Below are 13,249 nucleotides of genomic sequence, written 5' to 3'. Positions count from 1 at the left end.
TCAATCTACGTCTTTTCTCCCAATCATTTTTTTTATCTCTTCTATTTTCCTAATCCACTCCTTTGTTTGCCAATTCTTTATCTCCTACATAGCTCATCCAATTTGTCATTGTATGGTTTCCCATGACTGCTTTTAGCTTCTTCTTTTTCATGTGGCATTTTTTAATTTTTCATTTATTGTGTTTTGAAATGTTTTGTAAATAAAGTTTTTTTAAATTATTTATGCAACATTTTCATAAGGAATGTAGTGATTTCTTTCTCTTGTATTCTTCCCTCTATAAAAATGTACCAGTTCCTTCCTCACCTTTATCGTTTCTTCCCTTCCCCCAATTTGACCAGACTTGAAGGACTTAGATATTTAACAGTGTCAATTTCTGTAATTCAGGGGCAATTCTCACTTTAAAAAACATAAGAGAATTTGAAAATTGAGTAGTAATTCCAAAACATGTCCCTCCTGTTCCCCTTCCCCTCTTCACATCTCTAGCCTATTCTTTCTTTAAATAATGTTATCTGTTGTCTCCTCACTGTGATTCCCATTCGGTAGGTTTAGGGTGGAATTCTGAGCCTTTATATTTTGAAAAAGTGCCCTAGGGCATTCTAATATGCACCCCTGATAAAGAATGGATTCTTTAATATTGGAATGGAAACACAGTAAGCTTTCTAACTATGATAATCTGATACATTTAATTATGATTTTCTTTCTGTTCAAAACTAATTCTTAGATGCTAATTGCCAGAGTAACAGATAAGTGTGCCTATGACAACAGTGCATTAATGTGATAGCAAAGCTTGGAAATGTCATTGGTAATGAATAATTCAGTACTTAAAATATTTACAAGCTATAGAATTAAAATTAATTTGTTTTTCTCTATGTGAATAAGGTTGACTGAGGCTTTACATTTAATTCTGTAAATCAAATGTTATTTTTGGATGCAGAGAATAACTGTAAAACACCATGTACATATTTTAACTTCCTCTATTGAGCCATTATTTTGCTCTCTTACACTTGATCTCTGAAAACTCTACAGCATACACTGTAAAAATTTCTGCTGGTTACAAAATCTCACAAATGCAATAGACTCTTTAATGAGCTCTTTCACAAAATTAAAAAAAATGTAAAGACCCTGATTTGTGACTCTTTATAAATGAGATTTAGATCTCAAAATTGTAAATTATTGCTTCATCTTTAGCTATTCAATTCTATATTTTATCTGGGAAATAGAAATAATAAAACCCTTGTTGCTTATACAAATGGGCGTTAAAAGTCACTGTAGCTAGCCATCAGCCATGCAGCAGAAGGGCCAAGATCAAAAATACAAAGCCAAGGAACTGAGATAAATATTCAAAGCAGCTTTAATTGATATTCTTATAACAAGCAAAAATAATTATTTGATTATTTCACAAGGGTTCAAAGGGGATTTACTCTATTACCTTCCTACTCAAAGTGTGGTCTCCATACCAACAGTATTCACATCCCCTGAGAGCCTGTTAGGATTGCAGAATTTTGGGACCTCCACAGACTTACTGAATCAGAATCTGCATTTTAGAGGTCTTCAGGCAATTAATGCGCATATTAAAGTTTGAGAAGTACTGCTATAGCACATAGCTAATGTGTGTCCCATGACTTTTTATTAGCATTTATGGTTTGGTAGGTATTGGACACCATTGGGGGTACAAGTGCAACCTATTCTCTTTCTCTATCACTGACTCCCTGAATTCTGTGTTTTAAGCAAAGAATTGCCCATTTCAGTAGTCACTCATATTTGCCTAATCCAGTTTGTTACCAACCCATGTTGATTCTTCCTTAACAGTTCGTTCTACTTCTAGCCTTTCCTTTCTGATCCATTACCAAAAGTCTATTTGTAGCCCCAGTTTGTATGTCCCTGACCCTAGTCATAGCTGTTTTACCTGTGTCCCTGCATTGTGGCTAGCTTAAACTTGATCTCAGAATGATCCAAGAAGCACAGCTTCAGCCCTGACACTCTCCTTCCCCATTTAAAACTTGAATCATTTTCTCCCACCTTCCACTGAATTGCACACTCCTTAATAAAGAACAAGTCCTCCCTGCCCAAGCTCCAGTATACGCCCAGGGCTGCACCACTCCCTGAACTCCTGCTCTCAGACAGTGATGCAGAGCCCAACTGTATACTTCTGATCAGATCATTAGAATTGCAAACACCAGAACTTTCCCTCTGCCATCCCCTCACTGCCTCTGACCTTCCATGTAGCCAAATCCTACCCATTCTTAAATTCCAGATTCTCCTAGAAGTTTCCTCTGTTCATGCATCCACTGAGATCTTCCCTTTTCTGATCTATCATTTATTGCGCTATCTTGCTTTTGGTTTTTCATCTATCCTACTGTAAATAATATAGCTACTTATTCTTTGCAACTGTATCTAATCTTCTCAACTAGATTGCACACTGCCTAAGTCAGAGAAAACGGCTTATTTCTTTGAATCTCTAAGCAGCCCAGTGTTAAATGTTAATGCTAATGATATTGTGGTCACAATGAGACTGAACTTCCTTCCTTCCTTAGTTCCTCTCTACCTCCCTTCCTCCCTTTCTCCCTTATTTCCTTCCTTCCTTCTTCCACTCCTTTCTCCCTGCCTCTCTCCTTTCCTTTTTCCCTTCATAGATGCATATATTCACTCGAGAAGTATTTATTGAAAACCTCTTAAGAACCGACACTAAACAGTAGGGGCACAATGATGAATAAGACACAAGCTCTGATTTCAAGGGATTTACAGTGTAATGGGAAGATAGACATACAGATTGTTACTGCTAAGCAATGACTATCACATGCAACACTGACCTGAATGGGTAGTGAAGAGTAAGATACAAGCAATGGATCAAAGTCAGCTAGTCGCAAGGAAATATCACATGTTTACTAGAGCACATCTCATGAGCATCCAAGAGAATATGGTCAGGACAACTTGTGAATTGTTCAATAACTGTCCCTAGTATTATTTTCAATTTGAGGTACTGTGTGCCTTGAATAATGGGCTTGTTATCATTTTTGCTGATTTAGATAGTCTTAACTTCTAAAAGTGTGCTACCAAAAATTCTGGCATTTAAAAATACCAGTATACCAAAGTGATTTTTAAAAAATGTACCAGGAAATTAACATGGAATGAGAGTCTAAAGGAGGTTTGACCCAGTCTTGGAAATCATTCATGCATCATTCATTCATTTGACAAACATACACTGGGGTCTACAGTGAGCTTGGTATTTTGTCAAAGGGCAGGAGAATATTAGAATATTAAACAATATTAAACAATTTTAAATATTAATATTTAAACAATATTAAACAAATAGATGAATTACACCTATTAGGAGAGTATTCTACATACTAATGATATTCCGTCAGTGACAAAGATTTGAGAGTCATTTAGATTTACATGTAGTAGGCACCTCAAGTTCTAATATATTTTATAATATTCCAAACTTCAAGTTTAGTAAATATGTTATTTTTTTAAAATTTATCTGTTTTTAACTGTGGTAAAATATACATAACATAAATCATTTTAACCATTTTAAGTGGACATTTCTTTGACATTAAATATATTGATAATACGTGTAACTTTTACCACTATCTATTTCCAGACTATTTTCATCACTCCAAACCAAAACTCCTACTCATTTAGCAATATCTCCATATCCCACCTCCCCACACCCCTGGTAACCACTATTCTGCTTTCTGTCTGTATGAATTTGCTTCTTCTAAGTATTTCAAATAAAAATCATACAATATTTGTCCTTTTGTGTCTGGCTTATTTCACTCAACATGATGTCTTCAGGGTTCATCCATGTTGTAGCATATACCAGTAATTCACTTCTTTTTATGGCTGAATAATATTCCATTGTATGGATATACCACCTTGTGTTTATCCACTCATCTCTTGATGGACACTTTGGTTGCTTCCACCTTTTAGCTTTTGTGTTTAATGCTGAGGTGAACATTGGTGTACAACTATCTGTCCAAGTCCCTGCTTTCAATTCTTTGGGGTACATTCCGAGGAGTGGAATTGCCAGGTTATATGGTAATTCTGTATTTAACTTTCTGAGGAAACACCAAACTGTTCTGCTGCAGGTGTACCATTTTACATTCCCACCAACAATGTACGAGGGTTCCTGTTTCTCTGCAAACTTGTCAACACTTATTATTTTCAGTTTCCTTTTTCTTTTTAATTATAGCCAACCTAGTGGGTGTGAAGTGGTATCTCATTATAGTTTTAATTTGCATTTCACTAATGGTTAATTTCTATTTCTATAGACTTATTGTCCATTTGAATATCTTCTTTGGAGAAATGTCTATGCAAATCCTTGGCCCATTTTAAAATTGGGTTCTCTTTTTGTTGTTGAGTTGTAGGAGTTCTTCATATATTCTCAATATTAAACTCTTATCAGTTATATGGTTTCCAAATATTTTAATTGCCTTACAAATTCTAGATTATCTTTTAAAAATGTAAATACAGATGAATTACCATTTTTATTTCATGATAATAAAGCATTTTAATTTTATGCATACTTGGTTATATTTGTCTCTTTAATGGAACTATTTTCTGACACTTTACTTTTAAAATTTCATTCAGGATAAAAGATAGAAGATATTTAAGTTTGATACCATCAGTGGCTCATAAATCTGTTCTGGTGGCTATAGATTATTTTTGAGTTTATTGCTGTACCTTAGGGATTTTTGATTGGCTGCCCTGAAAGCAATTAATTCTGTTTTATGTGGTCTGATAATGCAAAATACATTGACATAAACAGAATTTGAAATAAATTTAATCTTAATATAGTAATGACTTGTCTTTAAATATCTCTAGCATGTTTTTTTAATACTGTGGTGAACTATGTGTGTTCTTTTTTCACCTCTCATAGTGAAAATCACTAAGAAATGAAATCCAAATACTTTGTTCACATTTAAATTTTACAGCATTTCATAGGCTATTAAACATGGAACATCCTTGTGGGGACAATAAATCGAATTTGCTCTTGAGAAGGTTTGCAGCTAATTTATTTGTAGGACATTATAAACATCCACTAGCTGACAAGCTTTGCAAAAATAAAAACTGGAGCTGAACTGAGAGGGCACTTTATACTGACACATAAAAGGTGTCTTTTCTGTCTTGTGTCCTTTAGATATGAGCATGTCAGTTTCATAGAGAAACTTTCACATGGTGCTTTTTTATTTATTTCTCTCCTGGTGGAACTGCATGTGGTAGCACATTGTTTAATCTTTCTCTAATAACAGGACATGGGGCTTCATTTTTGTTTTGCCTTTTTGGTATCTTACAGGAACTCCAGGATGGCATTGGGCTGCGGCAAACAGTTGTCAGAGCATTGAATACAACTGGGGAAGAAATAATTCAACAGTCTTCAAAAATAGATGCTAATATTCTACAGGAAAAATTGGGAAACCTGAATCTACGGTGGCAGGAGGTCTGCAAACAGCTGGCAGAAAGAAAAAAGAGGTAGGGTGCCAGATAAATTAGGAATTCTAGAATGTTAGGGGAGCTATTTAAACTGTCCTTAAAAAGATTTCACGAAAGAAGCTTATAAACAGGGTGAAATGCAATAACATCCAGGACTCCATCAGTAGTTAATAAAGAGCAATAAAGATATTTTAAAATGTCTTTTTTTCATATACTTAAAATATGTCGTTGTTCCTAGTTAAATAGGCCATGATTTTCTGCTATTTTAAACTTTCAAGTTTGGTTTAAATTTTATCACACATGATTTTGTTTAAATATGAATGTCTTCAGTATATTCCAACTTTAACAAGCTGAGTCAAATATATTTTTTTTAAAGATGAGGGAAGGAAATCATAAATGGCTATTTTGTGGGGAAGACAGCTCTTTGGCTAGATTTTCTAACAGCTATGAATAAGAGTATGATGCTGAAAATCACAATGGTTTTATTTACCTTTAGTTCTACTACATTTGTTCATGTATTCTTGAAAAGAGATTTGGGCCAAAAATGTTCAAATCTAAAGGGGAAAATAAAACCCCAAAAGGTTATTGTTGTATTTAACTTTCCCTTGGAATGTATTGAAAACACAGAAAGCCAAATGTATGCTGCTGCAGTGGGAAGACATAGATATTTTTATAAATGGAATTTTGTATTACGCTTCCAGTTGATACTAATGTTTCTTGTTTCATAAGGGAGGACTTGGCCTTTGTTGACCAAATGAGACTATTGCTATGAACAATGAACGCTCAGTTCTATTGCCAAGGCCTTGTTTCCTACCTATCATCTACATAGTAGGTGGATTTTGGTATTCAGGAAGCTGGAACAACCCATTGATGAATGTCTTTGGTTAGGATGTATTAGAAAGAAGGTTTGGAATTATGCCCATTATCTTTACCCACCTCCTCTTGCCTCCTTCATATTGCATTATCTGGAAAGTAGATACAATTCATATTCCTGTCCAAAATGGACATATTCATTGACTGACACACACATATATACACACACATCTTGCTAAAGTTAAAGAATAATAGCATTATCTAAAAAAATTATGTCAAATCTTCATTTAGAAAATATATTTGTTTCTACTTATGTATAGAGAACATAAAATAAAAACCCAAGCTTTCTAGTTAAACTGCTTCCTTGGGCAACCCTTATGCTTTTTACTGAAACCGAAATCCTTTTATTAAACATGTATCTATTCCATTATTTAAATAACCGATATGTTTAAACTCTGGACACGATTAAGCCTGTATAATAGTAGTTTTGAACTAGGCTCAATCTAGTCTGAAATAAAATATTAAGAAATGAGAAAATTAAGGAAAGTTGAATAGCATGCTATTAAAATATGTACCTTGAATTCATAAAGTAGATTAAATTGATTTGAGGATCATTTTTTCCTTTAGTACATATAAAATGTTTCTCATTTTTAAATATCTTACTCAATATACTATTTGGATAGAGCATTTAAATATCTTACTCATATACTATTTGGATAGAGCATATTAATATTCCCTCTGATAACTCTTTTTCACCTGAAATTTCAAAATTGTGTTATATGTTATTAACTTCTTCATGCAACTTATAAATGAAGATGGGGCAATATGCCTGTTTCACCAAACAAGCTCTAAATTTTAGATCCTTCTAAGTTTATAAGAAAGCAGCACATGCTGACTCTGTTGTGGAATATTATACACATTGTAGGTTAATTACAGCTAGGGATTTGGCCGTAATTGTTTAGAAAAATTTCTCTCATTTAAACATTTTGGCCTACATTAAATATTGCACTTTTGTGCTTTAGAAAGTCAAGATCAGCTTCCTTGAGATTTTTTTTAACTCAGCTTTTAAAGTTGTCTACTTCATGTTACATTTAGAAAAATAAATGTTAGCATATTTAAATTTCCACTGAGATCATTTTTGTGGCATACTTTTGCAGGATATTTATATCATTTGAATATGTGAAATGCAGAAAAAGTAAATAAAATATAAGTGCTAGTTCTACCAATACACTTATGGACATATCCAAGCATCTAGTAGCAAATAAAATAAAAATAAATAAAATTGTATTTTGTGTAAAGAATATGTTAACCTAACAATTGTGGGACACTTTTATTATGAAACTATTGTTAATCAAAGGCATCCTTTCAGGGCAACCCAAGCAGAAGTTAGAAGGATATCGGAGTTATTTCACAGGTGAAAAATAAGATTCCTATCCAAGTTGTCAACAGTATTCTTAGTTTGTACTGGGCTTTAAATAAAGCTGTTGGAAACATTCAACGTTCCTTAGGCCAGGTGCTCACAAGAAGGAAAATATATAATTTAAGAGAAAAAAAAGTCTACCAAAAATATTTGAAGCCTTGTAGCTACCTGATTTTAAACCCTTCTGTTTGAAAATGCAAGATCACAAACATGAAAAGAAAACTCTCAGAATAATTCAAATAGCAGTGGACATCCATTAAGGTTAGTTCAGGGAGCAAATTAAGTATAAAATGTAGTCAGTTAGCTGTGCAATTTAAGACAGAAAAGTTACTGTTGCTTCAATTATGTAGCAGTGGAACTGTATAACATCTATAGGTTTAAGCATGATCATAATGAATGTAATGATGACTTAGCCACCAAAATGATCTTTGTAAATGAAGAAGATGCAAATGAAAACCTATCAGCTATAAAGGAAAGTCATAGTTTACAACAAAGCAATCCTGTTTAAGAGGGTTCTTAAGCCAGGGTTCATGGAATTCAGGCAGAGCCATGAATTTGAATTGGGAAAAAATTAACTCTGTGTTTTCACCAGCCTCATACTGAAATTGTGCATCCTCTTCTCTTTTGAATGTAGGCAACAAACCACAGTAATATGAGCAGGACCTGTGAAAATCACAGATATTTTCACATCTCATTAGTTGTTGCAGATACCTCAAAATATCATTCATGCTCACCACTACTTCAAAATGGCAGTAGTATTAGACCTACCCCAAGACCTTAGAATTTAATATGTTAATAAACAAGAACATATATTACTACACCAGAAATTTGTTTTTGTCATATTTTTATAACTGCATCTCAACACATTTGGTTTCTTTTGTAGTCTGATGTATTTTATTTCATGGACTTGAAAACATTATTCTGAGAAGGGGTCCAAGGTTCCAGCAGATTGCCAAAGTGATCATTGGCCTAATAAAAGGACTTTGTTTCTAACCAGCTGTCCATTCATCTTCCAAGAATTTGCTCTGGTTTCTGTCCTTTTGATGTGCAGTTACCCTCTTCATGCACTACTTTTCTTCTGGAATATTCCAGGAGATGTACCCATCAGGGGGATGTGGGGAGGCAGTCCTTCAGACATTGGGCTGCTGATAATATAACAAAGGATATTTTACTTAGAATAATGTCAGTTGATAAAATATTGAATGGAGGTGGAAAGCAAGGTGATGGGAAGTAGAATCCTGAAATTAAGGAATCTCTGAATCATAACCCTTAGCAATAAAAATGATCTCAAGAGATTGTATTTCCTACTCCCTTTAGACAAATGTGATATTGCTTCCCCAGTTTCACAGATAAGGCAATGCTGTACTAGGTATGTTAAAGAATAACAGTTTTAATTTAAATGTTAACCTGGTTGAAAATATTAAAAGTCCATGAGTAGCTGTTTTTTCTTTTCCCAACTTTTTAGTGAAACAATCCAAACTTAAAGAAAAGTTGAAAATACAGCCTTATAAATACCTTCCTCTCCTCTTCCTATATTCCTAGATTCAAAAATTGTTAGCATTTTGCCATATATGCTTCTATCTATCTATCTATCTCTCATATAGGGTATAATGTGTATACCGATTTAGCCCTTGCAGTATTACATTTTACACCTAAAACCTTCAGCGTGTATCGCCTTCGGACAAGGCCATGTCATATGTTACCATCTTGCTTATCATGTCCAAAAAAATTTTTAAAATATATAAAGAAATATATAAAAATATAAAAATAATACCATAATATTATTTAACATCCAGTCCATATTCAAATTTCTCCAATGGTTCGAAAACTTCTTTTATATCTTTATTTTTTATTTTTTGAACAAGGACCCAATCAACGTTCATGCATTGACTTTGGTTATTATGTCTCTTTAGTCTCTTTTAGCCTCCAATGTCCCACCTCTTTCTTTTTCCTGACATTGGCATTTGAAAAGGTCCAGGATAATAGCCTGAAAAAAAGTCCCACTTTTCTGGATTTGTCTGATATTTTTTCCCCTAATGATGTCATTTAACTTGTTCTCTACCGTCTGTATTTCTTGTAAAGTGGGAGTTGGATCTAGATGAGACTTGGTAAGATGCATGTCAAACATTTTTGATAGGAATACTTCATATGAGATCCTATGTACTCCATATTGCATCCCATCATGATGTGTATACTATGAGGTTGTCCCACTCTAAATGCTGTTAGTTCAATCACTTGATTAAGGTGGTTACTGCCAGATCTTGCAATATAAAGTCATTGTTTTCTTTGAAATTAGGAAGTCATCTAATGGCTTTAGCATCCATTGATAATCTTTCCCTAAATCAATTATTACTTTATAGTGATTTTTCTAATTGTGACATGGTCCTACCTTTACTAGCTGACTTTATTCTATTTCTTTAAATAATAAAAACACCCCCCCCCCTTGTAACTATGGACTAATGGTTCTGATTTATTCAGTGTGGTAGTATTCTTTTTGATGCTTAATTTCCCCAAATTTGGCCAGTGGCAGCTCCTTCAAACTTCTTAGTTTTCAGCACAAAATGTTCCAGGCTCACTTTGTCCTTTCCCGTCTCAGTCTTAGAATTAACCATTTCTCCAAGACTCCCTGGTTTCCTTTAGTGGGGCATTATATGTTAAAACCAACATCTGGGCAGTAACCCCTTCTCAGAGAAACATTGGCACCTTTCTGGCAAGTGGTCCTAGGGGAAACAATGCTTCCATATTACTTTTGCAAGGATTCACAACAAATCTCTCCTCAGAATACATCAAAGTTCAAAGTAAGGTTACACTTGTTTAAAAAAAAAACAGGAAAGCCCTTATTGTGTAAGACTTCATGTACAATCAGTGAGTTATTATTCATTTCAATTTCTCTGATTCTGATTTTTGAACCAAAATTTACGTGTATATAATCTATGCTAGAATGCCAAGAAAATTCATTGTGTAAATAAGATAATGGGAAGCTTTCTTCAATGTACTTAAAGAAAGAAATTGTTTTTTTTGAAAGACCTTAGCTCACTGTTAGCATGCAAATAGATGCTGTTGATTAGAAATAAGCCTTGTCTAACCATTAAGGTAGGCCTAGTAGGAGCTCTTCTTGAAATTTCCATTAGCAATTCACGTCACTCTATGCACTCTGTTAAGACAATTGCTTTCTCTTTAAAAGTCTTCCTTAACTTTGGCTTCTTACTAATCCAGACTCCCCTGACCAAATAGTTTTCAGTGGCACCTTATTTCTTTCAAAACAAACCCCCCAAATTCCAATATGATTCCAAAGTCTCTTCACAGTGTCTTGTAAAAGTACCTGGCATGCCCATGTAAACCAGTGCTAAACACTTGCTCACCAGTTCATACTCTTCCTCCAGGATCTCTCCAGTCCCAACTCCAGTTCATTTGCTCTATACTTGAACTTACCTGGTTTCTCATCAGTTTTGACCTTGACTCTATCTGCATCCAGCCCAAAGTTTACAGACTGGAGGCCCATAGGCTGAATCCAGCCCACAATAATGTATTGTTTTTGCCTAGGCCTTGTTTTGAAATGATTGTCAAGATTTAAAAATTGGAAGGTTTCATATTTTAAAACATAGAGAGAGATTGCTGTCTTCGCTTGAAAACTTAATTGTGGTCACTAGACCCTCATTCCCACATTCTCTCATGCCACCATCAACTGCAACGGAGTAGCAGATGACCCAGACTCTTGCTACCCAAAATGTGGTCTCTGGACCAGCAGCACAGACCTCACCTGGGAGTTGGTTAGAAATGCAGAATCCAATAAATCAGTCACCAATTTAACAAGATCCCCATTCAATTCATGTACACGTTAAAGTTTGAGAAGCACTGCTTTAGTCAAGTGAGCGCTCTTTTTCAATTTGCTTGTCTATATGAAATGCCTACGTTTAGTAGCAAGGGAATTGGACATAGAATCCTTTCTGACCTATCTTTCCAACCATGATGCCCATTATGTAACCCACAGTGCTTAGCAGAAAGCTTGGTACATTATAGATAGCTAACAAATATTTTTTCAATATAGACCGAAAGAATTTTTGTCTGCATTAAAATTAAATTAAGCGTTTAAGTTTTTACACTTGATACTGCTATACAGGTTAAAATAGATCTAAAGAGCAGGAACCAAATGTTTTAAGTTTCGTATAATTTTATCACATTTCCATGGTATGTTTTTAATTCTAGATATTGGACTTGATCCTTTCTAACCTTAAAACAAATGGAACAAGTTGGTTTAAGAATTAATATTTTAGGTATTCTTTAGAATTTAATGCACTTAAGATGCAAAAGATTTCAAATGCCATTGCTACTGTATAACAGAAAGAAACTCTTTGATTATAACTTTTTTTTTCCTTACACATTTGTTTACCTCAGACTCACGGTGTCCCAGCTAATAATTTTAGGTGGATTAAGTAGGATTGCTCTGAAACTGTATATTTTGTCGACATCCAACCTATAACCACAAGATGCTTTAGACACAATCCATGTTGCCAAAGAGCTATTTTTAGTTCTATCAAAAAGGATCATATAGATATTATTATCCACAGGTGTCTATGGAAAAGCTGGCCTCTTCCCATCTGTTCTCTTATGACTCTTGAAAAGCTTTCAAGGACATTCATAACTCTTCATCAAAAGACTATGAAAAATTAGCTTCATACTTAATCTTTTTATGTCATATTTTATTCTTTGAAACTTGGCAAGTTCTAGTGAAACAGACTAGCTGGAGCCAAACATGCTGTTGCATTGGCTGGTGCTGACAATATTACTCTCTATAGATACACAAGTGAGTGTACTTTATTCATGAACTTCTATGAACTTTTATGGCATAGGGGAAGTAAAAGTTAGGGAGAGTTTATTATGGAGGATGATCTCTGGGATGGGTCTTGAAGGATAGGAGTAGTCAAGTGAAGAATGAATGGATATGCCAGTGTGAAAAAGTGGCATGAGCGAAATCACTGAAACAAGAATGAGTGGGCTGCATTGGAGGACTACAAGCACTTCAATATTGAGAAGTTTTCTTAATCGACTTCCGTTTAACTTCTTCATATAATTTTCCTAAGTTCTTCCTTCTCTATGTAAAACCAATTGCCCTTTTCTTATTTTAATCAGAATTCTGGATATTAATAGCCCATAGGTGTTTTCAAAAGTATTTCAACTAGCCTTTTTTTTCTATCACCTGCCAGACCCAGTCAAGTGTGCATGGTTCCCAACCTATTTATGCCAGTTATTCGTATTTTTCTAACTTTATTTAATTATTACATAAATAAATGAAATAAGGATCCATAGAGACAGAGAATAGTGGTTTCTGTGAAAACTAAATTGAATGCCTTGGAAGACTTGATAAAGTGATTAGCAAAAAAATGCTATTGCATTAGATGTAGATGAGGCAACTATTTAAGATTGGGGGTAAGGGGAGGAAACTACAAAAATCTAGATGGAGTCTGCATTCAGATTCTTTTAAATGTCTCTAAATCTTACTCCACATTAAAGAAACCAAAACTAAAAGTCATAGATCATGAAATATAGGAGTGGTTTATGCAAGAAAGAATATGCTGAACATCA

The 13,249-nt window shown here is 34.2% G+C and overlaps 1 protein-coding gene across 10 annotated transcripts in view; it reads left to right on the top strand.

Annotated features, from left to right (window-relative positions):
* The window catches only part of DMD (dystrophin), a 2,178,366-nt gene that overhangs the window by 1,190,304 nt on the left and 974,813 nt on the right, over positions 1-13,249 (top strand). For all 10 annotated transcript variants that reach the window (XM_037821041.1, XM_037821045.1, XM_037821047.1 and 7 more), the window contains one exon: positions 5,297-5,472. In XM_037821041.1, the coding sequence (XP_037676969.1) occupies positions 5,297-5,472 (176 nt within the window). The remainder of the gene's footprint in view (positions 1-5,296; positions 5,473-13,249) is intronic.

This window comes from Choloepus didactylus, chromosome X, assembly GCF_015220235.1.
Source record: "Choloepus didactylus isolate mChoDid1 chromosome X, mChoDid1.pri, whole genome shotgun sequence".
NCBI classification, from domain to species: domain Eukaryota; kingdom Metazoa; phylum Chordata; class Mammalia; order Pilosa; family Megalonychidae; genus Choloepus; species Choloepus didactylus.
Note: the sequence above shows the minus strand (reverse complement) of the source record. Positions and strands in the feature narration are given on the sequence as shown.